This window comes from Corvus kubaryi, unplaced genomic scaffold (genome assembly GCF_017639235.1).
Source record: "Corvus kubaryi isolate FWS band 111438036 unplaced genomic scaffold, C.kubaryi_AGA036_p1.0 37392, whole genome shotgun sequence".
Taxonomy (NCBI): Eukaryota; Metazoa; Chordata; class Aves; order Passeriformes; family Corvidae; genus Corvus; species Corvus kubaryi.
Genome location: NW_024581131.1, coordinates 13,287,682 through 13,305,018, shown reverse-complemented (window position 1 = coordinate 13,305,018; position 17,337 = coordinate 13,287,682). Strand labels below are relative to the sequence as shown.

The window sequence follows — 17,337 nt, the reverse complement described above, 5'->3', positions numbered from 1 at the left end:
GTGCCCGCCCGGCGGTCGCTGCCGCCCCGCCGCCCATGGACCGCCGCCGCCGGGGGGCGGGCGGGAGCGTGCGGCCGCAGTGAGCCCGGCCGGCCGAGCCCCGGCGCCGCGGGCACCATGGACAGTATCCTGGAGCCCTTCCCCGCCGAGCGGCTCTTCCCCGCCGCCGGCACCGGCTTCCTCGACTTCGGCGACTTCAGCGAGGCGGACTTCCTCAGCAATGTGGTAAGAGACCGCCGGCAGCACCCCAGCTCCGGCGGGCCGGCGCCTGCAGCGGGGACGGGACACGGCGGCGGGCTCTCCTCGGTCCCCGCCCCGCCCCGCCTGCCCCGGGGTGCCCCGGAGATGCTGGTGGCCGGGTGCCCGCCGTCGCACACGGCCAGCGCCCCCCTGAACCGGCCCTCCGCTGTTGCCCCGAGGAGACCCCGCCGGGGAATCTCAGGGCTGTTCTGCACTACGGTTTTATGAGCCTGATGGCTGGGGAGACGTGTGCGGTGCCAGGCGGGGACTGTAGACCTGCCGTGTGTGAGCTCGGGAAGCACCGGAGGCACGGCCGGTTGCCGTCGGGAGAGCCTTGGGCTCAGTGCCTCCACTCTCCTTTGCCTGTAACTTTTCCTCTGAGTGGTATTTGGGAGATGAAGCATCTGCCGCTTGGCGCTTAGGCTGGGCTGATTTACTTTGGAGAGAAGGGTGAGGGGGAAGAGTGACTTGGGAGGAAAATGTGTTGCCAGTCTCAAGAAACCAAAGGGGCATTGTTCACCTCTAGGGAAACTGCCCAGCCTCTCCCGGGAGTCAGGCGAGTCCTCAGTCCAGCAGCTCTCCCTGAGAGCAAGCACAGACTCTTTGCTCTACAAGCCCGAGCTTTCTATGGGAGTTTGTGGTGCGGATCCTGCAGCCCCTCTGCCAGGCAGGACCCAGCGCTGAAGCTGAAGTGGGAAGGGCCCTACCCCAGAGGTGGTTTGGAGCGAGGGTATCCGGCGCTGGGCAGCGGGGCACTGCCCTAACGCGAGGCTCTGCCGGCCTCTGAGCGGCTGCAGCCGTGGGACAGTGTGCCTGCCCCGGACAGAGATCTGAACAATGGCTTGTTACTCCCCTTTCACAGTACTGGCACCTCCCGCGTTCCCGGTGTAGCATTGTGAGCGTCTCTGAGGACTACCCTTGCAGTGGGAGCATGGAACAGGGAGAGGGTGAATCCACTTACGCTTTGCTACGCAAAAGATATCTAAAGCCTTTTATGCTGCCTCCTTTGTGAGGAAGACAGTAAAGATGCAAAATTTGCATAAATATTAAGTGCACTGCACCAAGCAGAGGCACACATAGTCTGGAAAAGAGATTATGCAGGCAGCCCCATCTCTCAGAGATCTTGCCAGCTCCTAATTTCTGAGATACCACTGTGCCTCAAGGACTGATTCCACTGGGCTCTACCAGAGGCAACAGAGTCCTGCAGTGTTCAGGCAGACCTTCCAATGGCACATCACCCCAAGACTGAGCACTCGCCTTGCCTGCCCATATCTGGGAGACCTGTTGCTAGGAGTTTTGTGCTTTCCCTAATTCTGTACACATCCAGTGTGGATGAAGCTATGCTGGTAGGAAGTGCTTTATGCCAAGATCATTTATTCCTTTATCAAAATGAAAATAGTATGTATTGGCACCAGCCCCTTTACCCAGATGCAACATGAGCTGCAGTCAGAAGTCAGGGAACCCCTAACCAATATAGGTGATACCTTTTAATAGTTAAACACAACTTCTGCCTGCAAGCAGACCCTGTGAAAAAGAAGCTTTTGTGTAAGAGTGCCATCTGGTGCCACCTGCCAGGACAGTGTGTTTAAAGTGTGTGGTGGCCATGGGCAGGCTGGCTCTGTCCTGCCTCGTTTAAATGGCTTTTCTGCTTGGAGAGCTGCTTCTGGAGGCAGCTTGCCCTTGTCTTCTCATTAACTACATTGCAGTGACTCAGGCATCGTTGTGCTTAGCTGAGAGCAGAAAGGCTCTTTTTTAAAGGCTTTTTTTTTTTTCCCTGTGGATTTTTTCCCCAACTGCCAGCACCACAAACTTCTGCTGGAGTGAGAGAGTCAAGCTGAAACCTTCTTTTCCTGCAGATGATACATATAAGAGATTCTGTAGCCACTTCTCGCCTACCAAACCTGTTGCTGGTACAAGAGCCAGAACATAATACATCAACCCTCTTTGTTCTCGCTCTGCATGACAATGGGGAGGATGGAAGAAATGCACTTGGATTTTCTTATAAAATCCAGCAAATCTCCTGGGATCTTGAAATGCGTGGAGAAGTTCTTTTTACATAGAACTGTGCAAAGCATCACTGTGCACAATAGCTCACAAAGTTGCCAGTGCCTTTGCTTCAAAGATTGGCAAACTTTTCCAGATTATTGTTCAGCAGGCATTTTTCTTAAAACAGGCCAGGAATTTTGGCCATAAAATGTCAGTATGGAACTTTTCCTGAGTATGATTTCCTCTTTTCAGAAAGGAAGCAGAAAGAAGAGATGGATGAACCTTACTGCAGGGTCTGTGCTCCTTTGGGGCAAGAATTGCCTGTGTCTACTCTCTTTTCCTCAACCTTGACAGTCCTAATGAGTCATCTTGGTCTTTAAAAAATGGTTCTCTGTATTGTTCATCTGAAGCTGTGACAAAGAATTAATTAAAGCGCATCTGTAGATGCATCTTTGTAAAGGTCTGTGTGCTTGCAACAGAAAAAAAATTGAAGTGTGGGGGCTGCCATTCAGAGACATTTGCCCAGGTTGTAGGAATAGGTTGACAGAAACCTCATGAAATTCGGCAAAAACAAATCCTGACTCCTGCCCTGGGATGGATGGATGGATGGATGGATGGATGTACTGAGCCACCAGGGGTCATGGGCCACTGGTGCGCCCTTCTAGCAAAGGCAGCTAGGAGCAGGAATGAGGTGGTGGATAGACACAGGGAAGTGATTATCCCCTTTTTCTTGAGAATCATAAAACTGTGTCTGAGATACAGTGTCCAGTTATGGGCTGCCTGATACCAGAAAGACATGATAAATCTGAGTGCATCAAGGGAATTGTCACCAAGGTAACTGGGAGATGGATAATTTCTCCTGTGAGGAGTAGCTGAGGGAGTTGGACTTCCTCAGCTGGAGAAGAGGCAGCTCCAGGAGGACCTAGGAGAAGCCTACCTGCACAGCCGAGGAAGTTACTGAGAAGATGGAGCCAGGGTCTTTCATAAGTGCATGGCAGGAGGGTGAGTGGTCATAAATTGGAACGGGGGAGGTTTAGACTGGGTATAAGGAACTAATTTATCACTGTGAGGATTTGGGGGGTTTTTTGAAAATCTTACAGGAGTGGTATCTGCTTGTTGATTGGAGGGAAAATCTCCAAAGGACACAAAATGCCTCTCTTCACTTAGCTTCTGCTAACCAGGCTTACATAGGATGGCTGCTAACAGCACTGTCAGTCTCCTTTTGCTCAAGAGGCCACATACTGCTCTTGAACTTAGGCAACTTTGCTCATCTTTTTTTCCCAGAAGGACCTACCATACATGAAGCTAATCCTTCATGCAGTGCCTGTTTATCAATTTCACCCATTTGAGTCCTGCCCAGTCCACCATTTCTGATCATTTCTGCAAGCAGCCATCTACTTGCTTACGGTCTCTTACAACTACACTCAGAGAGCTCTTACTTTCTCGTTCAGCTCTTATCAGTGCTGTGAAACTCTTCAAAAGACTTATCTTTTGAGTCAGATTCACCACTGTGCTTCACTGGGTTTGTGACACTGGTGTCAGAATGAAGCCAGAATAAACCAACCAAACAGGAGTCATGTGTTTCTTTTTAACCCAGTAGCCCAGTGGGTTTGTTTCTTCCCTCTGTTTCTGTGTTTTATAGTGCAAAAAAGACCTTCAAAGATGACTTTTGATATTTACATAAACACAGCTTTATTTTGACTCTGTGCTTTTCAAAGCATATACTTCACCTCCTTCAAGAGACATCAAGGCAAGAAAATAACCCGCATGCTTGCTCAGGTCTCCACTGTTAGAAGCTGCAGAATGGCTGTTCAGGCTGCCTCAGGAGAGCTAACCCAGCTCCTCTGGGGAATGCACAGTAACACACTCTTTTACTGTGTGATCCTGTATGCCCAGGCAATATGACAGTTGGCATTTTCTGGAGCCTACAAAGGGACAGCAGAAGGGGAGAAGAACTGCTTGTCTCTGAGGTTTGCTCCTTGAGTGCAAACTGGATGTTGGGCTTACTGTGTGCTCTTTCCTTCAATATGTCCTGGCCTGCAGGAGGAAGAGAGTGGCAGAACTGTATGTAGAGAGCTGGCTGAGAGTGGTGCTGGTGAAACTCATAGGGGAAGCTTCCCCTGAAGATGAAGAGAGGCTATTTACCATGGATGACTGTCACACTCACAGGAAGCCTGTACACACTTTTATTCCTCTTATGCCTACTACAGGGACATAAATAGCACTTAAGTGGTGCTTAGGTGTTGGACTGACCTTTGGTTTGAGTGAGTTTCATGCTCTGTAAACTCCCTCTCACCATCTCAGTGCACAGTGAGGATGGAGAGCTCAGGCAGATTTGGTCACCCACTTCATATCCCTTGCAGTTGCTAGACAGGGGAGCTCTGCTGTAACGGGAGGCTGGGTCTCCAGGACTGATGGTAAATCTCTCATTGGGACACATGCAGCAAGCATTTTGGCCCTCTATTCCCATGCCTGGTAAAATTTGGTCAGTAACACATTTATGGTTAGTCTGCCAAGTACTGGATATGGAGAAGCTATTTTCTTTAAATTTTAGTTGGAACTTGCCAGCCAGATTCCTGTAGGGTCTGGAGCAGAGACCTGATAGGGCCATCAGACCTGTCCTGATGGAAATGAATCCTAAGACAGTAGTTCCCATGTCTTTCTATCTCATTAGTCTCTTTGGATCCATCTCATGGTTTCTCCACTTCATGTCCCTGCTGCTCCTTACTGTCTCATGGTGGGACTTACACTTGCAGAAGTGCTAGCAGCAGGATGAAACCAGAGCTGAACATGGGTCCATGGGTCTCTGAGTCTGGGTCTCTGAGCATCATCGCCACCAGGAAAAATGTTTCCCTTTTGGTAACGAAGAGGGAAAGAGACTTGAACTTCATTTAGAAGACTCTAGGTCAATACTTTGTCCAGAGACTGTGGATCATTTGTGTGTCTTACCTGCCAGGAAATTTATAAACATTTGGGATACTCTTCCTAAATAAACACATTCATCTGTTGGACAACTGCCTGCATGTGCTGGGAACCCATTGTCCTAAGTTATCATCTCAGCCAAAGTGGTAGAACCCGTTAACTGTGCTCTTGGGCCAGAACTAGGACAGAGGCTGCAACTTAGAGCAGGAGTGCAGGAAGGCATATGTCTAAAACAGGGTTAATCACTGGAGACAGAGCCATCATCTTGGTGGGGAGAAGCAGGAAGGTCTTTAGTGAAGTGCTTGCAGAGTAAACAAAGGGAGGGTTTGGCAGGAGATGGAAGTACATCTGTGCACACAGTCCACTCCCACCAAGGGAGGGTGTCAGCAGCACCAGCTGGGAGTGCTGGGGTTTTGTACTGCTCAGGCCATGTCTGCCAGGTGATCCTCATCCCCTCTGGCATAAGGCAGCCATTCAATGCCACCACCACTTTCAGAGAAGGACAAACCTGGGGTTTCATTTGTATAGATCAGACTGTAGAAAACCTCTAAGGTCCACTGTACCTCCTCCTGGTACCAGTACAAGTGGCCAAGCTTGTTCTGTATGGTGGCTTCAGAAGTGGTGGCTCCTGAACTTAATGAAATGTGTTGTGTTCATCAATGCAAAATGTCTTCTGCTACCCAGAAGCTCATCTGATACTGCACTGGTCCATCCCATGCTGCTCTGGTCTCATCCATGACTGGTGCTGTGCTGGTCCCATTGGTGCTGTACTGTTCTGCTAAAGCCTGAAATGGAGCTGTCTCTGGTAGAGCAGGGATTAGGAAAGAAGAGCATTTTCTGAAGCAACCCCTTAAAGGGGAATTTAGAACTAGGGATTTCATAGCCACAGTTGTAGCTGAACTATTTAAAATATGGCCAGGCTGACACTTCTGTGACTTACTGCTGTGTTTCCTCTGAGAAACATTATTCCTGTGCTTGCTCCCTTTTTCTCTAAGCATTTCTCCATAGGTTTTAAGGTAGTATTTAATTAGCATTTATTAATTACTTATTTACTATTTAAAGAATTCTCAGTGTTAAAGGAAGCAAATGAAAATCCTTAACTCTCTGGAGCTGTCTCTGGGACAGTCACGTGGGAGATTCTCTGCGCATAACCACAGGCAGGAATGTTCTTGATACGGCAATTTGATTCTCAAGACTCACTTGTACCAGTGCATTTCAAGGAAGGGATGAGTCAACCCACTAAAGCTTATGCATCCTTGTCCAGTTGTGGACAGACTGTAAGAAACCAGATGGTTCACAAAAGCCAGTTGGTGACTGTCCTTGCTGCAGAGTTACAGGAAAACAGGTAAGGCAGCAGCAATGAAGCAAACCATTACAGCTCACCTAAGAAATGCCCAAAACCTGTCTCTTGGCCTAATTTGGCTCAGAGATTTCTCAGGGAAATTCCAGGTCTGTGCAGCAAGGTACAATGCAGTCACCTATGCTTCACAGGCAACCTTGTGGCCAGCATTGTTCTTCTTCAGGAGGAGCCAAGTGTGTTAGGTCCTCAACTTCAAGCCAATCTTAGTCCTGGGATTACTGCATCCTAACAATCCCAGCTTTCTGCCAGGGACTGTATTTACACATCTGAACTGCTGGGACTTCAAGTCTCCGCATGGGAGATGAGAAGTGAGAACAAGGGTGGAACCAAAGCCACGTTTCTCAGCTGATCCCCATGCTGGCACCATCTTTGTCCCGCTGCAGCAGGTGACTTCTGTGCGAGCACCCTCAATGTAGTTTGGTATCCTCTGACTGAAATCATCGATCCAGTTTTCAGCCTGGCACTAGGACAGAGTAGGTGCTTGCATGGAGCTCTTCTCTTACTTTTTCCTCTATCTGGAGCTTAACTTGTGTTGTAAGTTGCTAGGTGTTTCCTTGGGTTGGTGTCTGCATGTTTTGCAACGTTCCTCAGAGCAGAAATAGCTGAAAGGTTGTGAAGAGCCAAGGGCATGGCCAGAGTGGCAGGGGACTGCAGGTAGCATGCTGAAAGGCAGGCTGTGTCTTTCAACCCAGTTGTTCCCTGCAGCTGCCATGCAGTATTTACATCTATCTAACTTATTTCCAGCTGCTCAAGAAAACAAATTTTACTTCTGCTTTCCTGTAGGGTTACATCATTCAAAGTTTTCCTTTCCTGTAGTTTCCTGAGCTGACCTGAACACTCCAGCCTTATCCTCTCACCCACCCCTTTATGACTTCTTTACCTACCTTCTTTTCTCTTTCTTTGTATCTCTCCTTTGACTTTTAGTTTCTTAAACCTGTCCAGGGCTATCTGCCTTTGAAACCATGTGGTGCTGCTCTGGTCTGGTCTGTGTCCAAGTGATAGATGCTTGACACTGATCTTGAGACATTGATTAGCCAGAACAAGATCTCATGAAGGTTAGAAGTGCACATATTGACAAACCCTTTCACTCCTTTCTTTCTTGTCCTATTTTATCTTCTCACTTTCTAAGACTGCTGAAATTCCCCGTACAGCACTATGCAAGGCTATTCTCCCTGAAACTAGTATGTAATCTAAACCAGTACTGGAGTAATTACTACCATCTTTAGAGCTCAAAGGTGATGCCTTATGTGAGGTCATTTATTACGATCACTGTTCAGGCTGTTCCAGAGGAAATTCACCCCTGACTACCTCAGCGAAGTTGCTTTTGGCTTCTTTACACTGTGACTTTGTCTTGATTAGGAAAAATGTTCATTTAGGTCAGTCTGGCTGACCTGATTAGCAAAGCCTGCTCAAAATGCAGTTAGCATTTTTTCTAGAATAGATGCAAAACATACTGCATTCAGCTGAGCAATCTGTGTCAGGAGTTCCCCTGCAACAGGAATGTCAGGGCTCCCTTGGGAGGAACCTGGCAGCTAAGGCTGGAGGAATACTACAACTTGGGCCTGACACCGTGTTACACAGGAGGGAACTGGATGCTACACTGGTTGTGGACATTCCTGTTGGATTGTCAGCATCCCTCCTGCAGGTGAGCTTTCTTAGACCAATGCCCGAACAACATCCCCCATGCTGACTCCCCACCAGAGTGTCATGGGGTCACTGGCTCCTCCTCTCAATGGCATGGCATGTCCAGGGGGAGCATTGTAGCTCAAGAATAACCCATCTCTGCTGTTCGAGGCACAGGGGATCCACCATGACAACCTGCTCCTGGCTCTGCAATATTTGCAGCCCTCTTTCTACTTGGAGGAGAGCTGTCCCTTCCAGAAGAGAAAGAGGTAGAGGGAGACCAGGATGAAGAAGAGGACCCAGTTCCAGAGCCTCAAGAGTTAATTGTTGCATGCCAGAGCAGCTTGATGTTAAATGAGTCTGATAAATTCATGACAGTTGAAGGAAGGAGCTGGGCAGGTGCTTTTGGCTAAGCTTACTGCTGTCCCGGGGGGAGGGACTGCAAGCCAGGCAGCTCAGGGAGGAGGAAACCAGCTCTGACATTTGTAAAGACTGTTGATGGAAGGTTTCTTTCAAAGACTTTTCAGTCTCTCAATCTGAGAGTTCTTTGCCCAGGGACTGCTGGAAATGTGGCTCGTCTTTCCAAGCAAATGTGGCAGACTCTCTGAGTTGATGAGGTGCTGTTGAGCCACAAATACTGAATTGCCAATTGAATGATGTTGGGTTTGTTTTTGTTATGTTGTTCCTGTCTTTATGGACAGTGGTGCAGTGAGGTTGTTGGGAATGGGAGAACTGTATTTAGTCTCAGCTCTGCCAGTTTCTTAGTGTGTGATCCTCAGGGTGTCACTTGCAGTGATGCAGCTTTTGCTCACTGTAAAAAACTGCACATCCTTATTCTTACTGAAAAGGAGCAGTGTCATCAATGGGTGAAGCAGATTAACAAAAACTAAGACTGGAGTGAAGTTTTGCTAGTAAGTATCTGCCAGGAAAGGTTCATAGGAGCTATTACTTTGCTTCCCTGATTGGACTCTTTTTGAATGACTTTGCAGCTATACATGATATTTGCCACATTTTCAGTTTGGCTGATCTATTCTCCACTGAAATCCCAGCTACCCTTCACCCCTCTCCTGTTCCTTATCCCTGTGGACTGCACGTGTCTCACTCTGACCTCAGATACTTCAAGCTAATCCAGAGTAATCTTTCTGTGTCAGTATGAATGACTGTTGGTCAGCAACAGGATTTAAACTAAAGTACTTTTGGCCCATGCTGTTGCTGGCTTGACCACTGTGGGCCTTACTGAAAACCAAACAATTTGTGCTTTATAAATCCAGTGAATGGGCTGTACTCATACCTCATCCTCCACTGTACAACCAAATCCTGGCTCGGGCACAAAACCCATCTTCTCCCTCAGTTTGGTGCAACTTGCTGAGAGCACCCTGTTAACATTTTTGCCCCAAACTGCTGCATGGTCAGTGCTGGGCTGAGTTCCCAGGCTCCCAAACTATGTCTCTGCTGGTCTGTAAATGAGAAGGAGGTAACAAGCTGAAAATACCAGAATGTCATGGCTTTGTCAGTCACTAGCAGGACATTCAAGACCCATGTCAGTCCCTCCTGCTGCTCAGTGCATGGTTTTGCACTTTCCCTTTCTTTGGAGGTGCCTTTTCTTTGCAGTAACTCTGTCTGGCCTGTTGTAAAGTTAGGATCACCATCATCCATTGGGAAGAGTGATGCAGAGGTTGCTTTTCCATCCTCTGATGCTTACCTCCTGCTCTTCAGGTTTTGTCAAATATAGTTGGCAGCAATCCAGCAGCTGGATTAGCAGTAATTAATGAGCAAATGGCCTGCAGCCCTTTTTCAGACCTGGCAAAGCACATACCTTTCTCTTTTTTCTTACATAGTTTTGAGCCCTTTTTTATCATGCTGGGAGAGAGCTGAGTAGCAGCAGATGCTGCTCTGGTCAATACTGGGGCTGAACAGATGCTGCTGCACTCCTTTCTTTGCTGATAATTAATACCAGGATGGCAGGTAGAGGCCGCTAGCTAGGACAGCAAAACTTCTTTCTCCCTCCCCTTGTAGCTGCAGCCATTGCGAGCAGTCAGTGGCAGCTGTAGGCAGCTGGGGTGAGCTGCAGCAGAGCAGGAGCAATGCTGATTTCTTAATTTTCTTGCATGCTTCAGGCTCCAGGGGAACAGCCCTTGCAGCCTCCTCCTTTGTGACCTGGAGCTGAAGTCCCAGGTGTGGTGAAGGCACACATTACTGTGTCAAGCCCAGCAGCTACACAGTGTGGTGAGGTCACCCAGCAGCCTTGATATCTACAAGTAAGTGCCAGAGACCCATGTCCAGACCAGTTGCCCATCCACTAGTCTCAGATGGTTTTCTGATATTTGATGAAATTGAATTACACAGAGTTGTCAGAGGATTTATTTACTTACTCTGGGAAAGGGAAGAGTGAAGGACGCCAGAAGGGATGGAGAATAGGGAAAGAAAGAGGGAAGAAAAACCAAAGACGAGAGAGGTAGCTATGCAGTTAGCATTCCTGAGCCATCTGGACCTGTTGGCATGGCCCCATCTGGACGGGCTCACGTGTTCATCCACTGCATGATGTAATCTTCATTGTCCAGCATTTAATTTTTCTCCTTGTGCTGGATGGCCTCATATCTAGTGCATGTCTGGAGCGGGCATTTTGATTTCCTGTTGCTATTTGTGGACTTTTCCTGGCTGATCTTCAAGAGCAGCTCAGGCGGTTTGCATTCCTCAGGCAGAAGCAGCAATGCCACCCTGCTGGTGGGAGTGGAGGCCAGCTGCAACCAGCCTGCCAGCCTGGGAGAGGCAGCCCCACATGGGGAGCCAGCTGTGGTTTGCACCGTGCTGCAGCTGGAGAGAGAGTGACACCTCTGCCTGGTGCTTGGACCGCGGCAGCTGAGCTCCGGAGCTGGCTCAGCCTTCAACACCAGCACAGAGAGGGCTGGCAGGACCACTGTTCCCGGATGCCGGTGGGCTTCCCTGCCCTGCTGGATCTTGCAGCAGAACAGGAGGAAGGAGAGTTTTACTTGACCCAAGACCTATCCTTCCCTTTGGTAGATGTGAGTAAAAAGCAACTGATGATCTCAGTCCCTCTTCTTTACAAATGCCAGCACCAGAGAACACCAGGCCTCTCGGCTGCCCTGTGAAGCAGGCGGGCTTCCCAGCACATAGGAAGGGAGGCTGGGAATGACCTGGTCTGACATTGCCAAGTGCCCACTCTTGATAGTGGAAGGCCTGTCATCTCCTTCCCTCCGTCACTCAGTGCCATTTGCAGTAGGCAGTGCAGTCTAGTCAGAAGGACTCAGTCAGGTTCCCACCACGTTCTGTGGGAGACAGCCATGCCTCACCAAGATGAGCCATCTCTTTTTTTCTTGTGAAAATGAAGAAATGAAGAAGATTTGTATGTCTGCCTCCATAAGAGCACACTATTTGAAGGTCTTTAAGTCACAGGAGCCGCATAGGAGCCAAACAGCCTTCTTCACTACATAAACTCAATGTGTAGAGGGGCAAACAGTTGAGCCATAGGTCCCCTCCTGCTTTTAGAATCAGAGCAATTCCCATCCTCCTGCATGGTTGGGAAAGTCTGAGATGCTCAGAGGATGAAGATGGGATTTCTCTACCATGTACCACTGCTGCAAGCAAACCTCAAACCCAGCAATGAGGCCTGCTTCAGATTATGCCATTCTCCACTCTGACTCAATATGTGGGTAGCCGTGTGATGATACATTAGGCAACAGTTTGACCTGAGCATCCAGTACTCCCTCCCTCACAATGCCTCATCCTGCCCACATGCCTGCCTCCCTTAGCTTTGTTTCCTCCAGGGGCTTGGGAATGGGGAAATTGAGTGCAGTGACCCCCAGGGAGCAAAATTATTTTCAGTGGAGAATCCTACTGCCTGGTTCAGAAGTCGTCTTGTTTGCATGCAAAGGGAGCGGGGCTTTGCTTTCATAATAACCCAGGGACAGCCTGTCCACCAGGGATGGACTCCCTGGAACCACAGAGCTGAGCTTTTCCACCCAGCTCAGCTCTGTTGAGTGAGAGAGTAGCTCTGGAAAACGATGGCCTCTTTTAAAACCAATTGGCAAAACTCTTGCATCTCTCCTGGGAACTGGCCAGGGATTCTGAGTCACTGCTTGAGTGGGTTGTGGCCAAGGTAGTCGTACCCAAGATATTAAGTGAGAGAGGAGAGATCCACCCAGGAGTGCCAGCAGAAATAGTCATGACCGTAATTAATAATAATATAATGATGAAAAGATTCAGAAATGCACTGCCCACTCCAAAAATAAAGTTTGAGGACAACTCAAATGTTGTAAAGAAAAGAGAGGAAAGAGCCGAGAAAGACCGCCAAAGCCTGCATGTCAGCTGCAATGGAAGGAGTCCCGTCCAGCTGGCCTGGGTTCAAAGAGCTCCTATTGTCCAACTGCATTTCCAAGACACCATTCAAAACTTTCAGAAAATGAACCCAAGATGCAGGGTGAGATTTATCACACAATAAAGGCAAGCCAGATGTGTGCACCCTTTCGGAGAGAGGAGGAAGGCGAAGGAGGAGCGAAGCAGGGGAGTATCAAGCAGCAGAGGCATGAGGGAAGGGTTGGCATGAGAAGGCCTGGTGCTGTGAGGATCCAGGCAGGAGCAGGGGACTGCATCTGTGCTGGGACACATACTGGGCACTTCTGAAGGGTTTCCTGTATATCGAGAACACCATACTTGGGAAAATTCACTTAGCATCAAGGTTAAGGGACAAAAGGGGAAGATCTCACTGACGCTTTTTTTCTTTTGTTGCACATAAAACCATGATGGATACTCAGAGGTTGGTTCTTGTCCTGAATTCTATATCTGCAAAATAAGGCCCGGTCTGAAAGGATGTCCAGAAGCCAAACCACTGTAGATTTTATCTTTATTTTCTAAGGCTCACAGTCTTCATTATCGCTTTGCAGCACTGGCCACCATGGCAGGGCTGTAACTTCTTTTCCCACAGGAATCACTCACTTCCACCTGTGATTTGATTATGTTAAAATCTATTTAACATAATCAAATAATAATAAAAGCAATTAATTACACAGAAAGATAATTTAATCTTTGAATATGCTGCTAACATGGAGTTACATGACTACAACCTGCCATCATTAGATAGCTCCTCAACTTCTCCCTGCTTGCAGAACAGCCCAGCAGTGGATGTGGTATGGCCATGCCATAACACACTCCATAGATTAAAAGGTGACTTGGATTTGTTCTCAGGAAAATCTCTGGTAGCGAGGACTTGTTCATCCAAGAGCAAAAAGCCTGAGAAAACATTTTGGAGGCTTAAGCTAGAAAGTCCCTCTTTGCAATGACTCATTTGTTTGGTGACTGTATTTCTCGTCTACAACAGTTGGTTGTTTTTTGGTTGTTTTTGGGGTTTTTTTTGAAAGGGCTGGATTTATCTGGAGCCTTTAAACCGAGCTCAGTTGCAGATGACAAATTTGAAGCAGGAGGCTCTCAGCTCTGTAAGGAACCATATTTGATTACCAGAGTGGTTCCTCTAAGCCCTAAAACCCATGAGGCCATCCATCATCTCCCTTGTCCAGGGATGTCCAGAAAATGGATTCCCAAATCCACCAGCTTCTGCAGAGACCACTCCAACGTTGGGGTGCAGATGTCTGCTTGATCTAAGACACAGGAGCTTTCACAGCAGGAGTTCAGGGCATAATAGGTTTCCTGGCTTCAAAGGAGCATGGGATCTTTGCTTCTCAGAAGCTTCTGACATTACTTGGTACATGATACCATGCATCTTCACATTTCAACTTCTTTTTACCGGTTACAGGGTCCTCGACTGCTGGGTCTTGTTGTGGAGAAGTCCAGCCTGAAGAAGGGATAGCTGGAGAGCCAGGTTTTGGGAAAGGGTTTTCATAGGCTTCCTTTTCTCCTTCAGCTGTGATTTTCATCCCATGGTTGAAGTGACTGCCTGATCTCTGACCAGTCAGATATCCATCCTTATCTTTGGAAATGCAGGCCTTTCACCCCTGGTTCACCAGCATCACATCTTCATTCTACCCCGGGATGGTGTTAATCCAGGCTACCCCAGTAGTGATGAACAGTCTGAGAGGTGTTACTGCTCTCTGCAGCCTAGGAAGGATTTCCCCATTCTCAAGAGACTCTGGTTTTTGCAGCTCCACTGCTGAGGTAAAAATGATACCCTCAGCATTGGAGCTCAAGTTTAATTTCCTATCTGCTGCTTAGGGCACAGATTTTCCACTGAGATATTGGCAGAAGGTCAGAAATCTACATTCCAAGTTGAATTGCTTTGAAAACTGTCCTGGTGCAGGACCCTGTTCAGTCTGCTGCTTGCAAAACCCAACCCTTGCCCAGCCTGGCCACTGAAGAGAGTCCCAGCTCTTGCTCTCTCAAGATTTTGCATGAAAATCCCTCACATCCTTGAGTAACAAATCAGCTGGCCCAGACTTAGTTGCTCTGTTAAATGCCCTTTACAAAGGCCCAGGGAATGAAAGCCACCAGTAACATTTGGTATTAGCTACATGCCTCAGCTTTTGGACTTGAACAGAGTACAGGTCTTCCTCTTTCAAGGCCTGCTTTTCTTTATCAGTCTCCAGGGACCTGCCAGGGGACAAAATGTGAATTATCTCTGATTTTGCTCTCTGAGCACTAAAGAGAAACAGTTTCAATGAGACAAATGAAGATGATTGTAAAGATAATTCAGACCTTTCCTCCTTTTCTGGTTATCTCCCAAAGCAGATTTCCTCTATCTCCCAGTGTGCCTTTCTTATTTCCTTCTTGCAAGATGCAGAAAAAAAGGCCCATAATGGCATGGGGCTGACAAGCTGTGTAAGAGCAGAGATCTGCCAACTCTGGCAGCTTCAACTCCATACTTGGCAGGGCCAGAAGCTTCCAAAAAAGATGGAAGAAATGGTGGAGTGGCATTTATTCCAGTTTATTTTGGTTCTTGAATAAATGTTCCCATCCCACTGAGTGGTGACTGGCCTGAGCAGTTGCACCTCTCTAATTTATTTTTAATTGTATTGAATGTTCATGCTGCATTTCATGTCTTTTGGTGATACTGTGACATGGTTTCACACCAGCATGGCAGTATAGTTCACAGAGAGTCACAGAGTATAAACCAGTATTTTCTTTAATTTGCCCTGCCTGCTCTCACTCCATGCATCCCTTGCCATTAAGCAGAATTTTTCTCTAAACTTCCCAGGCAGACATACCACACACAGTTAAATCCATGTAGGCTTTTCCAGGGTAGATGCACCTCTAGATTTGCAGGGCTGGGCTAGGGATGCATCCCTTGGTTGTACAGACATGGCTATGGACACCCAGTTGTGTTCTGGCTGCTGTGCCTCTGTGGGGATTGAGGAGCGGTGGATGGGCTCTGCAAAGGGCATGCCTGGGTGGAGGCGGATCAGGTTAACATAGCAGACAGGGCCTTCCCAAAAATGATGGATTATATTTTCACACATAAGGACATAAAGTTCACATGAGCTCCCACCCCCAGATGCTACAGCAGCTGAAAGCCCTGTCATGGTGTGGAGTTAGGGTGTCACTGGGAGCCTGCTCAAACGCAGCTGAGGCTGCCATGTTCACACAAACAGGCAAAGCACCAATCCAGCCAAGACAGCAGAGATCTGGGGACAGAGATGACAATACAGCTTCTCTCTCTAAGGGCTACTGCTCATGTGAAGTCTCTGCCTGGAGACTGACCTTGGCTTGGGAAGGAGCAAAGAAGAGGAAGGGACCCCTGCCAGTTTGCCCAGGGATACCTGCATTCCCATGGAGAACAGCTCCTACGCATCTCTGTTTGAACACAGTCCAGCTGCCACCACAATGGCTTAGAAATAAGGGCGGCTTTGTTTTGTAGCAAGCAGGTGTCTTCAGTTTTGCAAGCTCAAAAGAAGCCTAGAAGGACAAGTTTTTTATTTACCTTTCACAGACTCCTAGAAATTTACCCCAAATCTTCTGCCAAATCAGGGTTAAGAGCAGCCGATCCAAATGTTTCATCCCGAGAGGGTTGTGTCCAGTTCTGTGTATGGTTTAAGTCCTGCTCTAATTTTTTTTTTTTTTATCAGAGTCAGCTGCAAGGCAGTTGTAAGCCAAAGGAAATTTGGGACATTCATTGCATATGTAGCATACACACAGCAAAAGCATGCTGAAAAGCAGAGGCATTCCTTTTTATCCTCCAGAGTGCCACTGCTTGGAGAAGAGGTGCTCCTACCTCTGCAGAGTCAGCTAGTCTCATGCCAGGCAAACCATGTACTGTAGCTGCTTTCCACCCCAGGCCAGTGCAGCCCGTTTTGCCCAAGGGGAGGGTGCTATTTCCCCCTCCTCCCTGGTACATGCGTATCTCCTCTGAACCTGGCACCCACAGGGTGGGAGGGCACACAATAGCCACACCGCTGTGGGCACGCTGCGATGCCACTTGTCTTGTGAATCGCCTCAGCCTGGGTTCTGTGCTGTTTCACAGTCGTTCCCCTTGCAGGGCACTTCCAATTTCTCCTCCATCACCACTGCCCGTGGTGCTGTGTGCCGGCTGCTAATCCCATTCATGCTGAACACGCTAGTGCCAGGTGTGGAGACACCAGTGTCCATGACTTTAGCAGCACTCAAGTCCTCCGTTGGGGCCGCTGGGAAACCCAGTCACAGGCTAGCAGATTTCAACTTTCCACATACCTTTTACTCCCTTCTGTTTATTCTTTTAGGGGCAGAAGCATTGAAGTTAGACTTAACTCACGCTCTCTCCCTGCGCCTGGTGCCTCCCAAGATTCTCCCCAGTGAACGGCAGGCTTGTGAACTCTGAGCTGGATATTACATGGCTGCAATCTCGGCCACGGAATTTCCATGCGGTCTGTGTTGTGCACATGCTTTTTAACAACATCACCCGCTCCGTCAGCTGATGGCTTTGTCCCCCCTGCCGGGGTTGTAGGGCAGGACGGGGGGAAACCACGAAGCCTTGCTTGCCTGCCAGGGAGGTTGCGGCAAGCCGCGGGAGCCGTGTGTGCCGAGGGGCTGTGGCGATGTCCCCGGGGCGCTCCCCTTCACGGCATCCCGGCCCGAGCAGGACCGGCCCGCGCCGCTCCGTCCTAACCCTGCACTCCTCCCGCGCGCCGCGCCGCTGGCAGCCGCCTCCTATTGGCCGCCTCCCGGCGGCGCGGGCCAATGGGCGGCCGCGGCTGCCGGCCGTTGGCAGCGCGCCGCGGCGACCGTTAAACCGCCGCCGCCGTCCCCGCGCGGCCCGGGCAGCCCGC

General features: G+C 48.9%; 1 protein-coding gene across 3 annotated transcripts in view; it reads left to right on the top strand.

The window, feature by feature from the left end:
- The first annotated feature begins 57 nt into the window (after nt 1-57).
- Nucleotides 58-17,337, top strand: part of CREB3L1 (cAMP responsive element binding protein 3 like 1) — a 45,523-nt gene continuing 28,243 nt past the window's right edge. For 2 of the 3 annotated variants that reach the window (XM_042038780.1, XM_042038781.1), the window contains exon 1: nt 58-225. In XM_042038780.1, the coding sequence (XP_041894714.1) occupies nt 118-225 (108 nt within the window). In that variant the 5' untranslated portion in view covers nt 58-117. The remainder of the gene's footprint in view (nt 226-17,337) is intronic. The other variant, XM_042038779.1, reaches the window with a different exon arrangement.